The following is a 26,692-nucleotide window of genomic DNA, read 5'->3' as shown; positions in this document are numbered from 1 at the left end:
TCCTGTCTCTGGTACATGCCTCCTTTTTTTGCCATGTTTATACTTCCCCCTGTCTGTGGTTAAGCAAGTATAAAGCCCTATAGCTGTAGCTTTAAGTCTCTCTTACTCAATCTCGCGCGCTTTCTCTCTCTCATTCATTCCTACACAGAGGCTCACATGCCTGCTTTTCTCTATTTGTCTCTCTCAGAATGGCAATTCTAAGTACAGCTTTTGGTATTCTCTTCTATTTACTTCAAGTCGTTTCTGGAGAAAGTGGCTATGCACAGAACGGTGAGTCATTTCTAACTTTTCTTTAGGATGTCAGATTACCTTGAGGACATGTTTCAGGTTGCTCAGATCCCTAGTAGACCTGAGCCGGGCACTGGGTGGGAATGGAGAACTTACCACTGTTCTCTCACTGTGTATGTTCTAACCATCAGGACAGGGGGCTGGGGTTGGTTTATAAAGTCTTAGAATTTTCAACAGAAATGCATTTGTCTCTCCAAATGCAGCTCTTAATGCTGGTCAACTCCTCTGCTTTTACAAAAGGAGCATCCATTCAGATGCAACAGTCGAGCTTGTTGGTTTTACCTTGTTAAGAAGTGAGGCTAGATTTGTTTTGCTTAGCTTTTCCAGAGGTTCTAAAGACATAACTTTCATGATAAAATAATGTCTAGAAATAACAGCTTTGTCTGCACCTACCCCTACTGCATCCCCGGTCCCTGAAGAGCATGTAGGACACAGTGGATGCTCAATACATATTTGAAAATGTCTTCAAAATACTTAAGTTTTGATAGATTTCTGTGAGATTCCTAATAGCCAACAAGAGAAAAAGGTGTCAATGAGTCATCTCATTGAAACATATTTAATTGTCTTCATATTAACAAATTTACTATCATATGATAGTCCTCTTCGGGATCCTTGAAGAACTTAGTACCTAGAAGCAGATGCTGCCTACTTAGTAAATACGTTGTAATTACAACAAAACTGTAGACAAAGGCACAGCAGCAGCAGCAGCAGCAGCAGCAGCGGGGTGGGGGGATGGGAGGACTACCTGGGAAGGTGGACCGCCAGCTTGTTGGTGAAAATTAAGTTCTTTCACTTTAAGAGTTAAAAAGTATTTTCCTGTCAAAGATGTCAAACACATCAGCCTGATGACTCAGCTTAGATTTTTAAGTCACGTAACTACTAAGGATGGAAATCCCTAGAATGCCTTTAGGACAGGAATTGTCAGAGAGTTGACATTTTTCACAGCGTGACCCTGTGTGAGTCATTTTGTGGAGGATGATGATGACTCCCAGTAAACACTGCCTCGAGTTTTGCACGAAGAGGCTTGGCAAGAAACACACAAATCTTACTCTTTGGAGGATAATGTGTTCGTTCCCTGTGTTCCTCCCTGGTGGCCACACGATTTCAAGAAAAATAAGAATTGTAATGAAAGCTGAGTTTCCACCTCAACTTCTTTAATTTCAGACATGTGTAGGATATCTGTGACCACCCATCCACAGTATGACGTCGAACCACTTCCCAGTTTGGTGTGAAAACTAATCAGCTGCTGTTTGTTGAAAGCTAAGTTAGTTCTCCAAGAACCACAGGGGCGATCAAGAGAAGTAGCTACTTTTTCAAAATCGAAACCACTTACACTTTTAATCCCCTAATTCTTTTCACCAGGTAGACTTCAAAACCACACCTCCTTGTCTATACTACAAATTCCAAAAGAGTTAAAGTTTTGCGAAAAAATATGCTTAGCTAACGAGCATTTAAAAAACAATAGGTGAACCCACTGTTGTTCAAAAGCTCTAGGTAGTTTCAAAGTCCAAGTAATAACACCTTTGGCATAGAAATCTGTTTCAAAGGAGCCCCAAAGGTTTCGTGTTCATATTCTCAGATTTAGAATTCTTGTTCTACCTTTTCATTGCTTACTTCTCAAAAAATGAATATGCTAATGGTCCTAGTAACGCTTGTTGAGGTTTTACTGTGTTCTAAGCTAAGTCTTTGTAGTTGCTCCTCATAATAACATGAATTTACATATCAGAACCCTGAGGCTTAGAGAGGGTAAGTAATCTGACGGAGAACCCGAGCTACAAAGCGGAATAGCCAGGATTTGAACCCACATCTGTCCACCCCTGGTGTTGGGGACCTTAACCACTGTGTGTGTTACTCTTACCTAAGAATTTTCAGCTTAGATCAGGTCTAGCATTCCCTTTGTAAAATGACGTGCAGTTGTGCAAGTCATTGAGGGGAGGTTTTCTTGGTTATAAGGCAACTGTGCCCAGAAATACCTGCTAATGAATCGATGAGCTATATCTCAAAATCCAGGCACTTTAATTATATGATCAATGCTCTGTGTATTGCATGAGAATGTACAGCAAACTCACTTTGTCAGCCTCAGTGGCTGGGGGCGGTGTGCGTGCTTTGTTCTAGCAATGCCCAGCATCCGCTACCCTGATCTCTCTCTGGCTTATTTTATATGTTAAAGTACTTCAGAGATCGAGCTGATCCACAGATGTCTGAATCCAAATAGCAATGTAGGTTCTGTTGCATAGGATGGGTCTAGGGAAACCATCTAGACAGCGTGAGACCGCTATGTGGGGACAGGTTACAACTGCCCAGAACTTGTCAGCTGAGACAGGCGCCGTCTCCTAGGAACGGAGATTTAGGTCTGTAAGATTACAGATGAACATGCTCCGGGAACCTAAAGGGTGGGCTGCCACGTTATTTAAAACCGTCATCAGGAGGAGGACTGCACACTGCTGAAATGATGTAAGGAGCCTGTGCTGGGAGCAGAACCGTTGCTTCTAGAAATGTTCAGAGAGAGCAGGGCCCACAGACCTTGTCTAGCTCTGGCTTTCCCAAAGTTGCTGCTCGGACCGAAATGACCTGTCAGTCAGCTGGCTGGTCCCCTCACAACCAACTTTACTAATCTCCCCACAGACCAACTGGCTTATTTAAGTAAAGGGGCGGCTGTTTGTACATTTCATGGCCTCTGGAATGCCCAACTGGGGCTTGATTTTAGCATACTTTATACCTGATTTAAAATCTTAGAAGCATCTAATTTCTAGCATCAGTGGGCCCACAAGCGACCATAAACTTGCACTTGAGTATTCAGAATGCCTTTGGTTACTACGGGTTTTCTCATGTTCCAGTATGAGTATACTTACTGACAGATTTTTCTCTTTTAATATTGTGAAATATACATACATAATGTCTATTCAAATTTAAGGGTTTCACTCCAACTTAAGGAATTAAATACTATCTGTGACAGTATTTCCAAAAATGACTACAAAAAGTTTACGATTCCCCACATACTTCCAGAAGTTGCTCATATCTATGAGATACGGTATCTATAGAAGATCAATAAACACAGAAGCATTGTCTATAAGATTTTCATGAAGGTCTACAAGATTCTTAAATTCTGACTTAAATCTTAAGTCCTGTCAGATCTAATTTTTTTCTAACCACATTTGCCTCAGTTAGTAGCTTAAGACAAATTATCTTAAATAAATATCCACACAATTGAAAGAATCAATGGTGCTTTTACTTGGGACTCCTATTTACGCAAGGGAAGGCTACCCCTCAAAAAAAGTAAACTTCTGATTGTAAGAATTTTATCATCTTCCTTCATTCAAAAAAAAAATACTTGAGCCCTGACCAGGGTGGCTCAGTTGGTTAACCCTTGTCTTACAGGGCAAAGGGTCGCTGGTTCGATTCCTAGTTGGGGCACCTGCCTGGGTTTCAGGTTCAGTCCCAGACAAGGCGCGTAGGAGACGCGACCGATGGATGTTTCTCTCTCACATTGATATTTCTCTCTCTCTTCCTCCCTTCCTTCTCCTCTCTCTAAAAATAAATAAATAAAATATTCGAGGGGAAAGGTTTGTCATAAAGTCAAAGGCTAGATTAGGTGATGTGAATAATGGAGACAAAGTGTCTATTACTTAAAATGTACAAGCTCACAGAAGAAATCACTGTTTAAATAAAGGAAAGACTGTGGTTAGTGCTTCATTCTGGGTCTTCAAAGCACGAAACCAACAATAGAAATATCTGGAGGCGACTTCTTAATCATGATGAATCTTTTTTTTTTTTTTTTGCTATTAGAAAATGTGTGCTCATCAGGGTTTGTTTGGGCTTGGGGTTTTTTTTTAGGGGGGTGGTGAGTTTTGAAAACTCTCGTTTCTGCCCCTGGGCTTTTCTTCTTGAAATACACTAGCATCACTTCTTCATTCCAGCCCCAAAGGCTGCCATTTCACTCAAGTGACTGCAGATTTCAAAAGCAGGCACCTTCCCCCCCTAAAAGTTGATACTTTAAGCACTATTATTGTGAGAAATAAAGTGTCCTTTATCTCTGAAAACAAAGAAAAACGAGCAGACCCTCCTTGGCCTCGCTAACTGCTGCAGGTCTGCCCCTCCCCCCAGGAGACCTGGAGGACTCCGAGCTGGACGACTACTCCTTCTCCTGCTACAGTCAGTTGGAAGTGAACAGATTCCAGCACTTGCTCCACTGTGCTTTCGACGACCCGGACATCAACAGCACCGGTCTGGAATTTGAGATATGGTGAGAAATGGTGGCATCAATGGGCGCTGAGGAGCCCTCTGCCTTTCTTTTTGCATGCTGTGCAGCAACGGTGGCCGAGGGGGGGACTGTGGGGGCTAATTATCAAATACTACAACCCAATGCATTGCACGAGCTTTCGGGGACGCCTGTCCTTCACCAGAAGGCTCATGCAAAGAAGTCCTCCTTGGGTTCATCTCTCAGGTCTGGGGGCTACAGTCAGATGATGGTATGGATTGTAGAGATCCCATATCCCTCCCAATTTGTAGCAGAATTTAAATCCTTGTTTGCCTAAGACAATCCTTACAAAAATCTCCTAGCCTGACACGAGATGATCTCGTGTCTTCAAGTCACGAGCTGGAGCAGAGCTGCCTGATTCCCAGTCTCCACGCCGGCACCGAGCAGCCTCTTAACCCTGAGCTGGTTGTGTAGCTTCCTTACGCTGGTTTCTTCACCTGGTAAACGAGATATAGCACCTCACAGGGAGGTCGAGAGGACTAAATAATTTGATGTTTAGTAATGTAATGAGAAAGCACATCCAGTACGTAACACGCAGTGGGAAAGAGGCATTAAGTAAAAAATCTATGAACAGAGACTACATGTCCACTTTCTTGACACAATTGACTTTAGAGGATACTCCCAGTATCAATCTTCCACAAACCCATAAAAAACAAACTGGCTCTTGGTCTCCGGAGGCCTTGGAGAAAAGGGCAAGGGAAAGGGAAGGTCTCTGTCTTGAAAACGGGGGAAAGAGCGCGGACAGCTTTATCCTCTCCCTCCTCCACGAACCACCTGTCGCTGTGGATGGTTACTATTTCTCATGACTTGAAAAAAAATACTCGAACATGAAATTCTGACTTGCGGTTATCTCCAAATTGCTATCAGGTTACCCTAATTTTAGTTACCGGAGTTTCTTAGTAAAGAAAGTGGGTCAAGAACCACCAGTAGTTAAAAAAAAAAAAAAGAAGCTTCTTAAATTCCATAGACACGCAGACATCCCCCAGGATATGGGCCTAGGCAAGCCCTCCATTCCAGGTCTTCCACTGGAGCTTCCTGCCTCTCCCCAAGCACGGACCCCTGCTGCAGTCACTGGGGCAGCACGGCCTTGGACGTGAATTCCATAGCGATTCCTCCATCCACCTCTGTCAGTTCATGTCTATAACACACTTTCTAGGAATAAAATGTGTCGAGAGAACAGGAACCCACAATATCCAGAATCTACGCTATGCTGCAACTAGACTACATGAAAACAGCCAAACAACTCATGCAAACTCTGTGCTCATTTTTGTGGGCAAAACCTCCTCCAACGTAGAGGTTTGGCTTTGGGTTCTCCAGCCCACTGGTTGGCGGCCTACGGTGATCAATGTGGTTTCTCTTCAGGAGTCCGAGGCTGACCTTTCTGTCCACTTTCACTCACACAGCATCTGCCCACTTCCTTGCCCACTTCCTTCAACACGTTTCTTCCTATTTCCTGCCATATTTTAATCTATCCATAGCTTCCATTTGGGTTTCTCAATTGGATTCGGGTATTTCCACTGGAAAGGAATTGTGCTCAGACATGTTTTTGATATAAAATAGTAAGTACGAACTCCTTAGTAGGTCATGGTGTTATTTTTGTAAAGGTAGGTACGTCTTGAGGGTGGATTAGCGGAACTCCTAGGTTCAGAGAGTGCAACGTACCTCAAATTAAACTCACGTAAACAGAGTGCTGGATCTGCTGGTCAGGTTGAGTTTCTATTCCACACTGAAACTTGCTTTGTGGAGCTTTCTTTCCCACTTATATAATGTGTAGAGAAGAAACTGGAAACTATGCTTTCTGCTAAAGTCATTGCAAAGGTGGGATTGTTGCTAGAGACCCCGTGCTTCTTCCCAGAGGCCTCACCTGAGGCGTTTTTCTATGTGAACTTATCACCTACCTCATCTGGCCATCGGTCTCCCAGGTTCGGAAATCTAGTTGTTTAGTATTCAACGTGCAGGCCCATCTCTCAAAGATAAATTGAATTATCCAAATTCACAGAGCTGGATTACCAGCATCCCACCTAACTGCTTCACACTGACTGTCACAATTACTGTAGGGACCCAAATATTCATCCTGGGCTCAGAGTGGGGTTGCGGGGAGGAGGGACGGAGAGGGCCAGGAGGTTCTATATCAGTATAAATCCCTCTCACTGGGGGACCTGGAAATTTTCCATTTACCAGAGCTCACCAGCTGTCAGGTACCTGGAGCGACAAAGCAGAGGGGCTGGGAACAAGTACCAAGGCCACAACCGGGTGGGTCACTTCAGCAATCCGAGCACAACATGGTCTTGCATTGGGCTGGAAAGAAGCATTAGTGTCCAGCATATGGGCAGTGCCTGTAAGTGGTGCTTAATTCTCTCAATAGTCAGATTTGCATTAAAAACTTTACCTTTTCATTAAAACTTTACCTTCTGAAAATTTTACCTGGAGAACACTATGCTAAGTGAAATAAGCCCGTCAGAGAAAGACAAGTGCTGTGTGATATCACTTATATGTGGAAGCTAATGAACAAACTGAACTAACAAGCGAAGCAGACACAGACTCATAGATGGAGAGCAGGAGACAGCTAAGCAGGCAGGGAGGTTGGGGGTAGAGGCACTGAGCAAAAGAGAAAAAGGACTCGTGGACATGGACAACAGTGTGGTGACTGTGGAAGGGAGGAGGTACAAGGGAACTAATGGTAATGGAAAAAAATAAACTTTTGGTAACAGAAAAAGTGTGATCAAAAGGTTGTTCAGTAAATATAGAAGCAAACAAAGGAAAATTTGTCTGTTGATTTTAAGACTACAGTTTCTTGGTTCAGATCTCAAAGTGGTTACATTTTTAGAATAACTTGCCAGCATGAACATATCCAGACATCTGTTTAAAAATCAAGTTTTGTAATGCTGGGCTCGTCCAGCAAAAAACAGATGAACTGAGCTCTGGCTGCATCTACAGATGGGGCCTGAAGCGGCAGCCCCACGCTGGGCTCACTTTATGTGACCTGCATAGACACTTGAATTCAGCACCCTGCATTTCAGGTGTCTGCATAATTTTTCGAGTCAGCGCTCAGAAGGCCTTCATATTTCCTTCATTTCCACATTCTTGGGGACACCACCATTGCTGCCATGTGCCGCCTGCCGGGACCACTTCAAACCTGCTGTGTTTTGTTTTCTTCAATTACCGCCAGTGTCAAGGCTGCGCCCCGCCCCGTCTCCCTCTCACTCTGGGCTTCACCAGCGCTGTCCGTCACACGCTGTTACTGTGGCCCTTCCTTCAGGACACAACACCGACTTTCAAGGTCATTCCATATGTTTGAGATAGACTATCTTTCAGGGCCAAATAAGGAATAAAAACTACAGTGTGTTTTTGCTTTTAATACTTCCATGTAAATATCATCACCACACGAACCTGTACAAGACTGTAGGAAACTTAGGAAGGTGCAGGTGGGGTATGATCCCCGGCAGTCTTTCCTTATTTTTAGAAAAAGGGAAAGAATAATTACATACATTTAACTACAACTTTGTATGATTAACACAGTCTTGGCATAAAAAGCAAAAAAAAGAACAAGGAGATTTGTGTTGAGTGGTTTAGGGTTGATGTCCCCAAGAAAGGTGCACAGGGTCACATTCCTTAGCCTGTATAACCACTCAGACACCTGTCCCTAAGTACCACGGAATGGTTCTCTTCAACAGAAGTGCAATGCGGTTCACAACTGTGGGCCACATGTGAAATTTTTCAATGTTCTAGTAGCCACATTTTATACAGAAACAAATAGGGAAACTAATTTCAATAATATATTTTATGTAACCTAATATAGTCAAAATGTTATCAATATGCAATCAATAAGAACAGAATATATTGAGATATGTTACACTCTTTCATGTACTAATCCTTCCAAACCTGCTGTGTATTTCAAATGAAGGTCACATCTTGATTTGGACTAGTCACATTTTGAGTGTTCGATACTTGTGGGATAGTGGCTATTGTGTTAGACCGCACGGCCCCGGAACATTCCTAACCCTAGCAACACATGGGTAGCCACCAAGTAAATTGCTATAATTTAATTAAGTGGTTTGAAATAACTTGGACTGAATTGAGTTGAACTACTCTGGGGGGCACGACAAGTCTCCTCCAGTGACCTAAAGCGGTCACTTGGGTCCCTGGGGTCAGTGGCACGAAGCAAGGACTCCTGTTCCAGCCGTTTAACCTGAGTTTCCTGGCGGGGCTCCCCCACTCCCCTTCCCTCACCCTATGAAGCAGCTCCTGGACTGCAGAGCCCTTAAAAGGATGCCCAGGCTCAGAAGCCAGCCAAATGGTGATCTTTGGTTTTTGTGGCTCATTAATCTCATCCCCCCAAAAGTAGAAATGAACTGAAATTACCATTTCAGATTCCTCTTAAACTCCAACAGTACAAGAACTTGTTACATGTTCAGGATCCGTAGCTGAGTGTCCCACACCTTCTTTACTCACCAGTATATTTCACACCCAAGACTGAATTAAAACCCATTATTCTTCTCATTCCTCCACATCACGTGTTTACCTAAAATTTAGAAGTGGGATTCTGCCCCAGTTCACCCCCTTCTATCCCCATTCATCGAATTATGACAGTGACACCAGCTTCAAAACTTCCCGTCTGGCACTCCGCCCAAGGAGTGTCCCCTGGAATCACTCTGGCTTGTACTCTGCTCCAAGCGGAAAAACCCAGGCAGCCCCAAACAACACACCCTCGAGAACCTCCAACAAACACACACTCACGTGCACATACACATTCAAAACCAGAACAGCTGCATGCCCCTAAAAGACAGCAGTTAACTAAAAAGCTGCATTTGGGGGGAAGGTAATTTTAAGGAATGTCCCACAAAGAGTAAATGTATTTGGCCAATTAGTGAAATAAGGAGCTTAACCAGTCACTCAAAGGCCACAGCAGCCCAAAGGTGAGTGACCCTGCTCCTAAGCAGGAGGTGTTCTCCCCACATGGCAGCCCCATGCCCACCTCACCCCCAGCCAGAGTCCAGGAGTGATGGAGCGCTCGCTGGAGCACATGCAGAGAAAAGCCACACCCGTCCAATTCACTGAAGAGAAACAAAATGCGTTCTGGATCCGAGGTAGTAAAAGGCCTCTTCCCTGTGATTAAAAAAAAAATGTATCTCATTAATGAGAAGGATTCTTTTTACTTAAGCAAACTTACACCAGAGTGCTTTTTTCTGCCACAATCCCCACTTCCAAGTTGACCCAGCTATGCCTCTTCTCGGGGCTATTTGGCAGAGTTTAAAGAGCATGTAGGAAAAACAAGCTGGTAACCATGGTTATCACAGGAGAGGGGAATTAAATGGAGGGTCAAGGAAGGCAGAGAAATGAGTAATTTTACTTTATTTTGGGTTGCTGAATTATTTTTACAATGAGCACACATACTTCGAATTACTGCTTTAAATTTTATGCTCTTTATCAATTTATTTGGTTTACTTCCTTTTTGGATGATAGTTCATTTGGGGAGTAACACTGACCTACGGTGAAATGCAGAACGTGAGTTCTGAGAAACACATCTGACATATAGTGGCCCTTGCCTTGGTCAAGGCAAGGGGGAGAGAACATTTCTAGGTTCCCTAGGTGCCCCAGGTCCCCTTCTAGTACCTCCTCACCCGCCCCCGCCCCCCGAGAGAGCAATCACAGTTCTGAATTCCACCACTCTGGTTTTGCCACTTTCTGGCAGCTCTTATAAATGGAATAACACACTGTTCACTCTTTTCTGACTCACTTCTTCCTCACACAATGTTTTTGAGATTATCCATGTCGATGCATGTCTCGTAACTCATCTTTTCAATTGCTGGGTATTAATTCCACTGTATGAATATATCACAAGTCTTAATCCTTTCTCCTCTTGATGGGCATTTGAGATTTAGGTACTTTGAGACGATTATTTTTAAGTTGTTATTAACATTTTTGTACAGATCTGTTTGTCCATACACATTTGTGTTTCTCTGCAGTAAAAACCGCAGAGTGGAATTGCTGTGTGATGACGTGGGTAGGTGTGCGCTTCACTTTATAAGAAACTGCCCAGCAGGTCCCCAAAGTGGCTGTACCATTCTACCTCCTGCCCACAGTGCATGAGCTACATTCATTTCTAACATTGGGCTTTGAAATAGTGTCCAGTTGTTTTTATTTACATTTCTCAAATAACAAATAATGTTGACCATCTTTTCACATACTTCTTGATCATTTGTATGTCTTTTGGGAGGCAAATTCCCCTTTTTTATTGAGTTATTTGTCCTTTTATTATAGGTGGGTGTAAATTCTTTATACGTTCTGGATGCAACTTGTGTGTCAGATACAGGCATCAATGTTATTTTCTTTCAGTCTGTAACTTGCCTTCCATTTTCATAGTGGTGTATTTTAATGAGCAGGAGGTTTTCAGTTTTGATGAAGTCCAAAATAATCTCTATTTTTCTCTTTTATGTTTCTTTTTGTGTCATTACTATCTTTCTTATTACCAAATTTAGAAAGATATTTCCCCATGTTTTTTTCTAAATATTTTATAGTTCTAGACTTTATATGTAGATCCACAATCTGTATCTAATTAATTTTGTATAAGATTAAGATTTATATCTTCCATACATTTGCTCCATTGTTCTAAGATAATTTGCTACAAAGGTTTTCTCTTTCCCATTGAGTTGACTGGATGCTTGTATTTAAAACCGATTAACCTTATATGTGTGAGTCTATTTCCAAACTATATGCTTTTTACTCATCAGTTTATCTATCTTGTGTCGGTGCTAAACTGTCCTGATTATCACAGCTTTATTACACATTTAAAATCAAGCGCTGTGAATCATATTTATTCTACTTTTTTCAGTGTTGTTTTGGCTATTCTTTGAATTTCCACATAAATTTCAGAATCAGCTTGTCATTTTTTTACTGACTTACTGAGATTTGGATTAATATGTTATATGCCAATTGGGGGAATTTTTCTGTCTTTTCATTACTGAATTTGCTAATTCACAAACATAGCTCTCCATTTATTTAGATTCTCTTTAATAGCTCTCAGGAATGTTTTATAATTTCCATTGCAAAGACCTTCAACACCTGTTATTCATTTTATTTCTATGCATTTTATGTTTCTATTGCACCCACTGAGCTGTTGTTTTTTAAGTTATTTTTCTAACTGTTTGATACTAGCCTATAGAAATTTAACTGACTTTTGTGTAACGACCTTGATGAATTCACTTTATTATTTACTGTAATTGTATTGGAGAATATGATTCTCCATGTAAACAAACATGTGGTTCTTCCTTTCCAATTTGGGTGCCTTCTATTTGTTTCTGTTGCCTAGAGCTGGCTAGAGTGTCCAGCACATCGGTGAGTATAAACGGTGAGGTTTTCCTGTCTTGTCTTTATCTTAGGTGAAAATATTCACAATTTCGCCATTCAGTATATTAACTGCAGACTTTTTGTAAATTCCCTTTGCTAGGTTAGGAAAATGTCCTCCTAATTATCTGCTGAGAGTTTTTATTATAAATGGATGTCAAACACTTAATCTGCATCACTTGAGATGGCCAGGTTGTTTATATCTTTCATTCTGTTAATTTGAATTATATTGATTGATCTTTAATTGTTGAACCTATCTTGATGTTCTGGGGTATATCCTACTTTTGAATTAAGTATTAACATGAATGTGCTAATATTTTCTGAAGGAATTTTTACATATACATTCTTGAGGGACATTTATCTGTAAATGTCTTTTCTATAATATTTTTTGCCAGTTTTGGTACTAGGGTTAAGCTAACTTCATAAACTAAGTTAAAGAAGGTACATTTCTTCTCTATTTTCAGGAAACATTTGTATAAGATCGATACTATTTCTTATATATTTAACAGAATTTACAAATATATAACCATGTGAGGTAGAGTTTTCTTTGTAGGAAAGTTTATTAATAATAAATTTAATTTCTTTCACAGAAATGGAACTATTAAGTTATCCAGTTTCTTCCTTGTTTTCACTTTTGGGCAATATCTCTCTTTAGTGATTACTCTAAGGATTGCAATATTCAACCTTATCATGTCAGTTTATTTAGAACTAATATTGTACCATGTCATGTAAAGTATAAGAAATTCTCAACAATGTAGTTCCACTTATCATGTCCTATGCTTTGCACTATTATTGCCACACATTTCACTTCTACACACCTTATAAATGCCACAATAATGTCATAATATTTGCTTTAATTAGTCAGTTGTCTTTAAAGAACTTCAGGAAATATATATTGTCTTTTATATTTACCGAAGTGGGCTGCTATTTCTGGCACCCCTAATTCCTTCCTGTAGATCTGAAATTTCATCTAGTATCATTTCCCTTTGCTCTAAAGAACTTCCTAAAATAAATAACCTCAATTTTTATTCATCTGGAACTATTTTTACTTGGCCTTCATTATTGAAGAATATTATGTGCATATAAGAATTTAAGGTGCACATCTTAATTTTCCTCTTTCAGAGATTCAAAGATATTATTCCACTGTCTTCTGGTTCTCATAGTTTCTGATGAAAAGTGGTATTTTTCTCTGGATGCTTTCAAGGTTTTCTATCTGTCTTTGTTCTTCAACAATTTAACTACAATGTGCTTAGCTTTAATGCTGGGCTTTTTTTTTTTTTTTTTTGCTCACTTGTATTTGCTGAGTTCTTAAACCCAAAAGTTGTTCATTTTTGGCCACATTTGGAAAATTTGAAGACATTATTTCTTTAAATTTTTTTAATCAAGTTTTTTTTCCTTTTTTTGTTTTGGAACTCTAATTACATACAGATCTGGCACCAATAATGCCCTTTTTTAATTACAAAATCTTTTATTACAAAATCATCAGCACGTAATTCTGTAACAATAATACCGCACTCGAGTACACCATATGACATTTTAGGTGAAATGTTCCAGTTAAAACTATAAATCGTTACACCCACATCATTACCCTGCCCACCCACTCACACAGGCGTCACTTCTGCCGGACCCTGTTTATCCTTACAGGCCACCAACACTTTCTCTTTCAGGTCACACTGAATAATGTCTACTGGTCTATCTTCATGTTCACTGACCCTTTTTTCTGCCACCTTCAATCTGCTGTTTGAGCCTACCCCATACATTCAGCACCTTTTACAAATTTTTAAATATGTACCTATTATATTTTCATCTTTTCTTTTATTGTTTCTCCTTTTCCATTAATACTAAACATCCATTTAATAATCATGACCTTCTTTTATGTTTAGCCCTTACACATGTTTATAAAAGCTGCTTTAAAGTCCCTTTTCTTCTAGTTCCAATATCTGAATCATCTTGGGATCAGTTTCTATCAACGGCCATTTTTCTTTCTCTATTTTTCTATTTTCTTGTAATAACTTTTGACTGTAGGAAAAATTCTACGGCTAATGAGGGAGTGGGTTCTGTAGTACTTTGGCGAATGTTAATTTTAGCTCTGTTATTTAACTCGCCTAGATTAATCCAGCTTCCTATTTTGAGGCAGAATCTAAAATCTATGCTTAGTTCTGTCGAAAACCTTATAGCCCTTGCTGTCTCATGATACTGTGCAGTGTCCTCCACACAGACATAATTAAGAAGGCATACAATAATTGGAGTGGGTTTTTATGCTGACTTAGCATTTCCATTTCTCTATTTTTCTCATTTCTAGACATTTCCCCCAAAATTCTTCCTTCTGATTCCTTAAGACAAAACTGTGGCTCTTTGTTATATTGTGGGTGCCTATCACAATGTACCTCAAGGATGGCCATTGGAAAGAAAGAAAAAAACAGGAAAAAAAGAAACATGGATCTTATCCACCCTTTTTAAAAGGATAAAATTCCTTCTAGTTTCTGCCTGCTTTGGGTTACTCTCCAATGCTTTTCAAAAATGTATAGTCCAAAGTTCATCGTAGTTGTCTACTAGATTAGTGTAATACTAGTCACTCTGCCATTACTGGAATCACTACTGGAACTAACCCTTATACTTTTTTTAATAGGAAGTTTTTGAAAGAGTACAATTTGTAGCTTTTGATGTTAGTTGCATGATAGGAAACATTCTCTCTTCCTCCATTTCCTGGAAGCTTGATCTTCATTGGGAACAGAAAGTTACAGAAGAAACAAAATTCAATCACCAGAGCATTTCTATTGCATGTTAAGTAGGGAGCATGGTGAGAGGGTTGGTTTTAAAATCTGCTGATGAGTTAAAAGTAGACCACAGTCAAAATTACCTATGAAAATCCCTAAATTACCCACTAAATAGACATGGTTTTATGTATGTAATCCTTTAGATTATTTCATCATTTCTCTTAACACTTTTTGGTCTTAAGGACTTCTTAAGACCTACCTTTATAGGCTTTATTTCTTTCATTTATTCCTGTAGAACATCATAAAAGGCAAGTACTTTCTCACCTAAGCAAAGTATTTGTTTTTCAATGATCAATTATTAAAAATAGGAATTTTCCATTACTTTTATGAACATGCTTTGACTTCTTTAGGTTCAGTTGAATCTAATGCCTGAGTAAATCATCATTGATAGTAACAGCAACAAAAAGCCACATTGTTTTAATTGTTTCTCTCTCTTTCACCTGCATCTACCCACTCAGTTACCAGTCGACAGAGTTGAAGTCACACAAGTAAGTATACCGTGATGCCGTAGCACTGTGTACAGAAACTCCTGCTTGTATTAAGACAGACCCCATTTTTTCTTTCAGTGGGTCCCTTGTGGATGTAAGTTGCCTGAGTCTCAGTAAACTGCAAGAGACATATCTCATCAAGACAAATAAATTCTTACTGATTGGAGACAGCAAGATCTGTGTGAAGCTTAGAGGAAGGATCTTAACCTGCAGGAAAATGAAGATAGTCCATATAGGTAAGAAGATTGGGGAGGGATGGTTGCCATTTTTCAGAAGTCTTAAGATATGGATAGTGTCTGGATTGTCAGCATTTCAAAAATGGACAAATTGTGAAAATCATTTGCAATAAAGGACATCAAATTCTCTAATACAAATAATTCTTATTTTTTAAATGTATATTATTTTTCAACCACAGTTTACATTCAATACCATTCTGCAACAGTTTCAGATTTACAGAGGAGTAGCCGGAAAGCCACACACTCTGCAGAGTGGTCCCCTCGCTGCCCCAAGCACCCACCTGACCCCATACCCACTAATCTGGACATTATTGACTGTATTCCGCACACTGCAAACCACCTCTCTGTGGCTATTCTGAAACTACCAATTTGCACCACTTAACCTTTTCACCTTTTCCACCTGGCACCCCAACCTCCCTCCCCTCCGACAGCTGTCAGTCTGTACCGATGCATCAAACAATTTTTAAAAGAAATGAAAAACTTTAAGCTTATGCTATTACTTCTTCCTGTGGGAGTTCTCTGGGTTTTCACAATCAAGAAATGAGGGTGCTGGGCACTTACTGACTGATAGAAGAGGTCACCTATATGGAGTGTCTAACTGGGTCTCCTGTCATCCACTTACCTATGTCTTTTCGTTCCTCACCTCACCTTCACCTGAATTTCCTGTAGTCTTCTCACCCTATATGTACTATATTCTGAGTGTGTTTAGCTAAATAATCAAGTTATTTCAAAAAGTCAACATACCTTCTGTATTAGAGTTCTCCAGAGCAGACGGTAAGGGATATGTGGAGGGGTGTGTGTGTGTGTGTGTGTGTGTGTGTGTGTACAGTGGGTGTGTACAGTGGGTGTGTATACACACGCACTGGCTCACAGGACTGTGGGGCTGGCAGATATGAACTTGTACAGTGAGCGTGAAGGCTGGAAGTCGAGGTTAGAGTAGAGACTGCAGACTGGAGTCCCAGTTCCACAGGGCAGACCAGGCAGCCCGGAAGCCCACGCAGGGTTTCTATGTTGCATTCTTGAGATAGAATTGCTTCTTCTTCAGGGAATCTCAGCCTTTGCTTCTACGTCCTTCATCGGACAAGGTGAAGCCTACCACATTACAGAGGGTAATCTGTTTTACTCAAAGTCTACTGTTTTAAAGTTGGCTGTGTTTTTTTAAAAGGTAGCTTTAGGCTAATGTTTGCCCAGATAAATGGTTGCCATGTTGACACATGAAGTCACCATCACACTTTCCTAAAAGACTTCTCATTGAGGATCGGTGCCAAATCTGAGCTGGCCTAAAAGACATATATTATACTTTGCTAAAATTGATCATTATATTTAAATAAAATTATAACTTGAGTTACTAAACTCATTTGCATGTTTTTTGGCTTTATATAATATCCATACACAAAAATAATACAAATCAGTAGATCCATTCAACTAGCTGCTTCTAGGTCAATATTAATTACTGATTTACCATTTGATTACCAGGCAAGTAAATCAAAACAATTAGAAGGATTGGGAATTTAGACACAAAAATTTCTTTGCTTACTTACAGATTTATGACCCTGAGGTCAATAAAGCTCTTTTTCAAAACCTAAGATACCCTGGTGTAGAAGGTCTAAGCCAATTATGATACATCAGTGCAGTGGAATACTAAGTACTTGTATGTATTCTACCTATGGAGATTCCACACACATACGTGAAAAATTCTTCGAAGCACTTGAACATATAAATTCTTTCACTAGTTTTAAAAACTATGTCTCCATCTCTCCAAATTCTCAAACCTGTCCCCCCACCACCACCACCTTTACCCTCTGACAATTAAATTAAATGTAAGAGCAATACTCATCAGAGACAGCAAAGAGAAACTTGGGATCTAGTCTCCGCTTTGTTTCACTAAGATGGTAAAACAGAGTAAAATCAAAAGTTCCACGTGTGAATACTTCCCTTGTGAAAGAGCAGAGCTGGTGGAAAGAAGACGTGGACTGCACAGGTGTGAGAGTGCTGGGTGGAGACGACCATCCCAGGGGGTCTCTGTGTATGAGACATGAACTCGCTGGGTTGGCCCCTGTGAGCTGCTAGGCTGCTAGGGAAGGATGTTCTGGGTGTGCACTGCCCAGGAGCTCTCTGCCTAACGGTTTACCATTTACATGCCAAATCGACATTCACTATGAAAGCAGGCAGAGCAGGCAGAGATGCTCAGTCCTCTGACAGGGTCCTGGAGCTTCGAGGAGACCCCTTCTTCCAGAACCCCGCTCCACACACAAGGCCTGCAAGCTTTTCATAGAGTGAGCGCATGAACGTGCATGACACACCCACAGCTCCAGGGGGTGCCCTGCCCCATCCAAATCCCCAGATCTCACACACCCAGGGCATTTACGGGTCCACATCCTGTAGCCCCTGCAGATTATAAACCCAATATCGTCGTTTGAGGGGCATGGAGGAGATACAGGGTGTGCACACAGACGGTAACACAGGGCCCTGTAAAGGGGGCTCGTGAGAGCACCTCGGGGCTTTGGAAAGCACCCTTGGGCAAGGAGAATGAGACGTGGTGGAGGTGTGTCTCACAGTAGCATCCTCTGATTCCTAATGTGAATTTTCACTAATAGGACTGATATTCAATTAAATTCAAACTGGGTGCTCCTGCTGGAACCTCGGAGCCAGCACTCCCGGCAGCCGCGTGCCTCCTTAATACTTCCCCCTCTTCAAAGATCTGGAGGGAAAGCGTCCCACCTTCCCACTTTTCTTGGCAGGGTAAATTTATATAATTGTCCATGTCATGCAAGAATAAGTGAACATGTTCAAATGCTGCTTGAGGAATGAGCATCTTTTTCAAATGGGCTCGGAGACAACATGAAGCTAGAGGCAGACATATGGGGAGAGTACCTGAAGAGGCCAGTGGGAGGTAGCAGGACCCAGAAACAAAAGCTAAACGAAGAAGAGCGAGCCTCAGATCAGACAGAATTGCATTTAAATCCTCTTAAACCATCCCACAGGGGCCTGAATAAAAACTAACCAACCTCTCTGAGACTCAATTTCCTCATCAGTATAGTGGCCATAAATGAGTGTTGATGGCAGACAGCGTAAGTAAAGCACTTGGCCTTAGAAGGTATATAATCACTATTATTCTGGTCTTCCCTTAATTCTTCCTTTATCTTCCTTGGAAAATGGGGATAGAACAAAACTTCAGTGCCAGAGGTTTTGTTGAGAATGCAATTCTTAATTATTCCCTTGAAGAAAGGGCAAGACGTGGCATGGCCGGTGAGAAAGGGTTGACAGTATTCTCTGTTGGCCTATTTGTCTATAGCCGTCCCTTTCCTGCTACTTCCCTTTAGAGCATCGTCTCTGTATCTGGTGATTCTAAGGAATCAACTTCCCCTTTCATGAAACATCCCAGGGTAAAGAATGAGCCACTTCCTCTCTTATAGGACCTCTGGAGCAACACAGGAGACACTTGGGCAGTCACCACTATGAGAAGCCAATGATAACATGTGGGCCAAACTCCACCACATAAGTCGGTTTTACTGGGCCAGCAAGTCAGTCTTCAAGTCCAGCTCAGATGGCCCCGAATCAGCTCAGCCTACTGAGTGAAAGTTGGATTCCCTAGTTAACCATAGGTTTAGGTTAGATTTTAACCCATGTGTCTTCCCATCTCTGTCTGAGGTCAGCCAGGCAGGAAAGTTGCGGCCCCATTCCTAGATAACTACCAACCTCGCAGGCCTTGGTGAAGGAGCAGCTAAGAGGCCAAGACAGGGAAGGCTCCGGTCACAGTCACAGTGGCAGGGAGCCTGACATACCCGCTCTTCTAGGAATTCAATGCCTTTTTCAGGGTTTGCTCTGCCTGAACCAATACCTATCTCCCTCCAATAGCATTTTGTATAAGATGCTTGTGATCCTAACAGCAACCATGTGAGGCAGGGAGGCAGAAGGAAGAGGCCAGAGAGGAGGTTGGAGCAAATGCAAGTGAGGTTGAAGCGGGAGACAGTCTGAGGTCACCCTGGAAGATCCCAGCCAGGGCCAGGATGCCAACCCTCAAGTTCCCTATAGTCCAAATGAGGTGCAAGTTTGTTGCCTGATCTTAATAGGAATAATGAAGACTCGAAGATAACCACTCTGTTTTGGAGCTAGCTAATAACAAGTATTCAAAAAGTGAAGACGTGTTTTTGTATAAAATTAGCACTAGCTGCTGTAACAAATAAGCCCCAAAACATAGGGTGTCTCAAACATCATTAAATGTATTTATTGTTCTCCTAAGGGTGAAATAGGTATTTCTAGAATGTGGCAGTCTTCCAAGCCACATTCTAGGCCCCTTCATCTTGTGGCTCCACTGTCATCAATGTATGACTCCAAGAGGTGGAAGGGAAGCAAGCCTGGGGTCACACTGTAAGGTTTGTGGGCCAGGACAGGAAGTAATGCATCTCACTTCTGCTCACACTGCTCACTAGACCACACCCAACTGCAAGGGAGGCTGGGAAACATAGTCAGGGCTCAAACCTGGAAAAAGAAGAGATAACTTTCTGAACAAAAATGGGATTTCCAGGGCAAATGAACTTTAAACATTATAATTATTTTCTTAAATGCCATATTGGCTGAGCTCATTTCTTTTTCCTTTCCAGTTAAACCTGAGGCTCCTTATGATGTATGTGTTGTCTATCGTGAGGAAGCAAATGACTTCGTGGTGACATTTAATACATCGCACTTGCGAAAGAATTATGTAAAAAATTTAATACATGAGATAGCCTACCGCCAGGAAAAAGATGCAGCTGATTGGATGGTGAGTCAACTAGATTTATAGATTATGAAATTTATAAAGGTGTGTGTCTATATATATTTAATAAGTAAGTTACACATATACATTAAAATGTATAAATGTATAAAACTATAAAATAGCAACTTCATAATGTTACATATTTTATTGTTCTAGAGGTACAGGTACCTGGGAAGGTCCCTTAGCAATTTTATGCTCAAAATGTACCTTTTACTGAAAGAAGCTCTAAGAATAAATGTTTCAGGTTCTATAAAACCTGGGTCTCCTCAAGCCCACCCATTCCTCTTCTAACTCTGTTTTTTTTTTTCTTGCTCTTTTTTGTTGTTGTTTTTATGGTGTCTCTAACTTAGGCTGTGGGCTAACAATACAAGTCAAGACTAAATCAATCCTCTTTATTTGGGGACCTCAAGAGGTAACCCACGTGAGCACAACTTTCACAGGCAGATCAAGGCCATCACCAAGTCATAGCCACCTCTGATTAATGGAAGTGGTGAGAGCAGCCGAATGGATAAAAGAAAAGAGGAAAGTAGAAATATACTTCTGGAGGGAAATGACTTTTGCTCATTAACCTGGCCATTCCTTTTCATCTCTTCTTGGGTTGTGAAAGGAGAGAAAAAGAGAAAGAAGAGATGGAAGGGTAGGAGGAGAGGTGGGAGTGGGGGAGTGATTTACATCCTCCCAAAGTGGGAGAGCCCAACTCACCTGAATAAAGACCCATCATGCCACTGCCCTCCTTCGCCATCTGTGGCCTCGTTTACGAGCTCATAGTCTCTGTCCCAAAATTTGCAGCTGACCCCTCCAAGTATTAGAGTTTCTCCTTGTAACAAATACAAGAGGACTTGCAGCAAATGTCCACAGGACAAAAGACGCTCAACTTCAATGACCTGGGAGATCTGGGAGTACCCCTTTTTTCATCCTAAAACTGTAATGGCACTTTTTGCTCTTCAGCATGTGAATTTATCCAGTACAAGGCTGACACTCCTACAGAGAAAGCTGCAACCCAATGCAATGTATGAGATTAAAGTCCGGTCCATCCCCGACACCGACTATTTTAAAGGCTTCTGGAGTGAATGGAGTCCAAGTTTCCGCTTCCGAACTCCAGACACCAACGGCCAAGGTAAGAAGCGGACACCGTCTCTGGGCCCCACCCAGAGCTTCGGTGGTCCAAGTGTGTGAGTGAGAGTGAGAAAGATGGCTCCCCAGAGGGCTTTCTTACACTTTGCAGAAGACCTGCCATCTTTGCCCTTTTTGTGAAGAACCAGGAAGTGCTGGGAGTCAGACCCCCAGTTGCTGATCAGCTCGTAGAGACTATCTGGACTCGACTGTCCTGGGTGCTCCTGGGAACTGCTAATAATTCTGACCCAAATCCCCACCCACTACCTCCAGTTTACCAATCACACAGGGATCTCCAAGGCCCCCCTAAGGAACATCTTTGTTGATGGCAGGCTGGCAGTCTGATGTGGCTCTCCCATGCCCCTCTTTCCAGAATAATGAAGATACCCTGTTGGTCTAGGAAATGAGAGTGTCCAGAAGAGCCAAAGGGCATGGCTCAAGTAGGCACCCGGGGACCTGAAGCATTGCACATATACCTCCCCTTTGGGGAAAAAAGAGGACTGATTGGCCATACTAACCTCTCATCGTCCCCCTAGAAATGGCTGAGACTGCAGGGGGAGAACATTTATCCCCCTCACCCCCCCCCAACTTGGCTTCTTTCTCCTGGTGATGTAAGTGGGGAGGGAGTGCCGGTATCTTCAATGCTAGGTCACATTTACATCTCAAATGACAGATGGTCTGGACCTGGTCACCTAAGTCAGTGCCACTTCAGCCAAAATTTCCCCATAAAGCCATGAAATCATCCTAGTTCACTGAAGAGCCATTTTCAAGAAATAGCGAATGAACCTGAGTTACTAAGCAAACTCATCCTGAAGTCTTTTCTGCAGCACACTTCATTTAAGATTGCTAACCCGGAGCCCTGGCTGGCGTAGCTCAGTGGATTGAGCGCGGGCCTGCGAACCAGAGTATCGTGGTTCGATTCCTAGTCAGGGCACATGCCTGGGTTGCAGGCCAGTTCCCAGAAGGGTATGCATGAGAGGCAACCATACATTGATGTTTCTCTCCCTTTCTCCTTCCCTTCCCCTCTAAAGATAAGTAAATAAAATAAAAAATTTAAATAAAAAAAAAGATTGCTAACCCGGGACCATCCTTGTATTCCAGGGAAGATGGACCCCATTCTGCTAATAGTCAGCACTTTGAGTTTCTTCTCTGTGGCTCTGATGGTCATCTTGGCCTGTGTGTTATGGAAGAAAAGGTGAATTTCCTTCATCAAAAGGGTGGTCGTGTGGGATCTCAGGCAGTCAGAGCTCTGACCCTACTTATTGATGAGAAAGCTATAGGGGAGAACAAGGCATTTCAGGAATTACAGTGCCTCACACCCTCCTCATCCTCAGGCATTCGTGAATTTCCTAGTTAGTTTCCTAAGAGGTGAGATGTATAAACTGCATATCAGGTCAATGCTCCCCCCAACTTTTTCTACTAAAGGAGTCGGAGCCATGCCTCCAAAAGTCCTGGGCTACTAGGGGCACCCACGGGAAATGCAGAATATATTTAAAGTCCTGACTTGTAGCAACATTCATGGGACTTTTGCATTCCACCTATGATAAGGCCGTGTTTCTTTCATTCTAAAATGATGTTTTAGATACTGACCAGTCAAGGTATTAATGCTGTAGGAGACGCCCTCAGCACAGGGCCATGTACCACAAAAAATGCAAACACTCCAATGTGAAAAACACCATCTTAAACCATTTCTCTGGGTAATTTAGAAAATATTCCTCACGTCTCCAAAAGCGAGAAAGAAGGGGTTGCTGTCACTAAAGAGAAGGAATAAGATGACAACATATATATATAGGGAAGAGATGAGCATGTCCAATTGTAGCTTCATAACTATACCAAACCACTTCACGGCCACGCCTCATCATTCCTTTTTCCCGGGGTCTTTCCCAAAGGTGTATCATCCCTGTATCTTGTTCAAAGAGCAGGTTACTGAAAACAATCTCTGGTCCAACTCCTGCTTGGCTTGGTAGGACACTGGGGCCCAGATGAAGCAAGTCACTTGCCCAGGGTGGTCCACGTAGCTGTGGCACAGCCAGGACTAGAAATCCACTCTTCCGAGTTCTGACGCAGGGTAGGTGCAAGTACCTATGGAGCCTTCTGCCTGTGCCATCCTGTTCATCTACCCGTGTCTTCCTATTTCAGAATTAAGCCGATTGTATGGCCCAGCCTCCCAGATCATAAGAAGACTCTGGAGCAACTGTGCAAGAAACCAAAAAAGGTGGGTTGGAGGCATCGTAATAGCCAAGGATGATATTGGATGAGAAGGAGTAGTTGAACCTCAAGTTTTGGGTGGGTTTTTTTTTTTCATTCCCAAACCAGGGTCTTTCATAAGATTCTAGTGGCAGCTTCTAGAGGTAGGAAACTGAAATGAGATGTAAGTTTCAGAATTTTCCAGGCCTCCCCAGGGCTGGAGGGTACCTCCAGGGGTTATTTCAGATCCTGAGGGGTCAGAGCACCTCCCAAAGCAATGAGGCTGCCAAAACATCAGGATCCAGCCCTGACAGTCCCCAGTGAGTGCCCTTCACAAGTCCTTCAGGTCCTCTCCTGGACAGAACACGCAGTGGTGCATTCCTCACACCTCCTCTCTGTTTTCACGCAGAACCTAAATGTGAGTTTCAATCCCGAAAGTTTCCTGGACTGCCAGATTCATAAGGTGGATGGCATTCAAGCTAGAGACGAAGTGGAAGGCTTTCTGCAGGACACATTTCCTCTGCAAGAAGAGGAATCTGAGAAGCAAAGGCTTGGAGGGGGTGTGCAGAGCCCCCACTGGCCATCTGAGCATGTAATCATTGCCCCCAAAACCTGCAGAGGAGATGCACCCCTCGGGTGCCTGGCTGGGAATGTCAGTGTGTGTGACACCCCTGTGCTCCCCTCCTCCAGGTCTCCAGACTGCAGGGAAGGGGGCAAGAATGGGCCTCCTGTGTACCAGGGCCTGCTGCTGGGTTCTGGACCTCCAAATGTCACCCTGCTCCCTCCATTTCCTTTCCAATCAAAAATCGTGACATTGAACCCAGCTGCCCAGGGACAGCCCCTCCTCACTTCCTTGGGATCAAATCAAGAAGAAGCATATGTCACAATGTCCAGCTTCTACCAAAACCAGTAAACTGTTTTATTCCAGAAACCAGGCCTGGAATAAACGTGAGTGCCTACGTCCCCTCACAGCACAAAAAAGACAAACTAATGCGACTCCACAACCCGCGGGATTCTGAAACGCTGCTGTCCTCCCCCGTCCCCACTTTCAGCACAAGGCAGGAACATTCTGCTTCAGGTGATCCAAATGATTCAATTATTTCAGAAAGTTTGCAAAGCTGAAAAGAGCACAAAAAGGGTGAGGGGAAAGGTGGAGGTGAAGGGACGAGGATGGCAAGAAGAGAGCAAGGAAGAAATGAGAGGAGGACAAGAAGGAGAGCCACTATCACTGGAGTTTGCTGTATGTGCAACACTGAGTCAGGGCTCGGCTGGTCTCCCTGAATCCTCACAATAATTCTGGGAGATGGCAGCCATTATTCTCCTCTCAATGTTTTTGTTATAGATGATGAAACTGGGGTTTAAAGTAACTTGTCCACGTTTCCCACTCAAGACTTGATGCTCGAGAGTCTACAAGCAGTCTCCCCAGAGCCATGGGCCTTCCTCTTCACCAGGGACTGCCCCATTCTCGGGTGCCAAACCTTGCTGAAAACAGGGTGACCATATACTTCATGTCCATACTAAGTCTCTTTTGAAAGTGAAGGGAGAATTTATAAATGATTACCCCAGGATGGTAAGCATAAACTGGAAGTGTCTCAGACAAAAGCTATGGGGAGCTATGGGGAAAGTCGGGGAGAAATGGTCTCACAATGTGTCAGGTGAGACCGCGCACTGCCCACCATGTCTACAGAAAGTGAAGGAAGCGCCAAAATGCCATGAAGACATTTCATTTCGTTTTTCTGAAAACCGTTCAAGTGGGGACAAACCAGGAGCCCAGGATTTTGACTGTTGGCTATCAAGAACACAGGCGCCTTGCTTCCACACCCAGCTGCCCCCGTGGATGGAAGGCCAATCTGCTGCCCACTGCGGTCACTGGCCCAAGTGAACAATGAACAGGGAGCTGCCGTTCTGTGTGCGCAGAGAAGGCCCCAACCCAAGTCCATCCACCAATCATCCCGAGCTCTCCAGCTGTAGACGTCGCCACAAACTTTAGGGAGACGCAGTTATAACAAGCATGTGCCACACAGAGCAGTAAAGATGAGCACACGTTCAAGGTTTTGGAGCAGCTTGTTGTCATTACTGCTGTTTATGTCTTGCATTTTTTTCTTTGTTTTGATTTTAGTTTGTTTTGGAGGAGACTCTTTAATTTTCTTGGGTTTTTTTGTTGGTTTATTCCATAATGCCTGTGAAGGGAGTTGATGTAGTGGACTAATAGACCTCACCTGCTGCTTTAGAGACTAACAGTACTCACATCATCTTATTCTTCACTTGGGTTATACTTTCCAAGTCCTCCTCTCTGAATCCATAGTAATGTCTCCGCATCAGTAGTAATGAATATAGTCCTATAATCCCTTAGATTTGCTTCATGCTTGTGATTTTCAAAGCAGTTCCATAAGCATTACCTCTTTCATTTCCTTGACAAGCATTTATGAAAAGCCTGCTTTGTGCAAACCGCAGTGGTAGGAACAGGAGACATAAGACGAGCAAGGTTGGGACCCATCCCTCACTCAGTGAAAACCTTAATGAAGGTGGCAGCTTTGTGAATAAATGATTATAATAATATGAAATGCTACAATGGAGGCATGTTCAAAGTGCTCTGGTGGAGACAGGGAAGAGACCACCAAGGTGACATACGGGTGGGCTTGTGCTCTTTCCCCTTTGTGGAAAGGAGAGCCAAGGGGACCTCAAGAAGGAAGTCAACCCAGAAAATCTCATCCCAACCTGGGCCTCTTGTAGCTTATTCAGAGAGGCTCCTGAAGTGTTTGTTGTCATTGTCTTCGATTTTTGGAAAAACTGAGACACAGAGAAGATAGGCTAAGTACTCAGCCTTCCATGTTAAGTCAGGACTAGAAGCCCTAAGTTTGTATCCCTGAAAAAATAGACAATCTCTTAAAGAAATGAGGAGAAAAGTCAAAGTCCCTCCAGCTTCAGAGTCTTCTATGTAAGTATTCTTTTGCATAGGTTATCATTTGAATTTAGTGTGTGTCTGTTACTGGAAGCATTTAAAATCCATGTAACACAATTATAATTGCTGCTAATGCTTGATCATCTACTCAGCGACAATGTATAATGTAAGGTTACAAATTTTCTCTGATCAACCACACATTGGATTTTATCAAGCAGGAAAACTCTTTGGTCAGAGATAAGATAGAAGCCAGAGATGAAAACTGCTGGCTCCATACAGCACGAGATGAAAAGAAGACCAGTAAGCAGACAGCTAAAGGTGATCGGCTAAATGACCACATCTG

The 26,692-nt window shown here is 42.4% G+C and overlaps 1 protein-coding gene across 3 annotated transcripts; it reads left to right on the top strand.

Annotated features, from left to right (window-relative positions):
- Window positions 1–91: 91 nt before the first annotated feature.
- IL7R (interleukin 7 receptor) lies at window positions 92–25,052 on the top strand. 3 transcript variants are annotated; one of them, XM_037129001.2, is made up of 9 exons: window positions 92–270; window positions 4,393–4,531; window positions 15,126–15,155; window positions 15,234–15,391; window positions 19,996–20,153; window positions 21,096–21,264; window positions 22,362–22,455; window positions 23,400–23,475; window positions 23,857–25,052. In XM_037129001.2, exons 1-9 carry the CDS (start codon window positions 189–191, stop codon window positions 24,358–24,360), a joined length of 1,410 nt encoding a protein of 469 aa, XP_036984896.2. In that variant the 5' UTR covers window positions 92–188; the 3' UTR covers window positions 24,361–25,052. The 3 variants fall into 3 exon arrangements, with proteins under 3 accessions (XP_036984896.2, XP_036984898.2, XP_053513340.1); XM_037129003.2 differs by lacking the exon at window positions 15,126–15,155; XM_053657365.1 differs by lacking the exon at window positions 22,362–22,455 and having other exon boundaries at window positions 23,857–23,944.
- Window positions 25,053–26,692: the final 1,640 nt, after the last annotated feature.

Source organism: Artibeus jamaicensis, unplaced genomic scaffold, assembly GCF_021234435.1.
Source record: "Artibeus jamaicensis isolate MK-2021 breed Jamaican fruit bat unplaced genomic scaffold, CSHL_Jam_final scaffold_369, whole genome shotgun sequence".
Lineage (NCBI taxonomy): Eukaryota > Metazoa > Chordata > Mammalia > Chiroptera > Phyllostomidae > Artibeus > Artibeus jamaicensis.
Note: the sequence above shows the minus strand (reverse complement) of the source record. Positions and strands in the feature narration are given on the sequence as shown.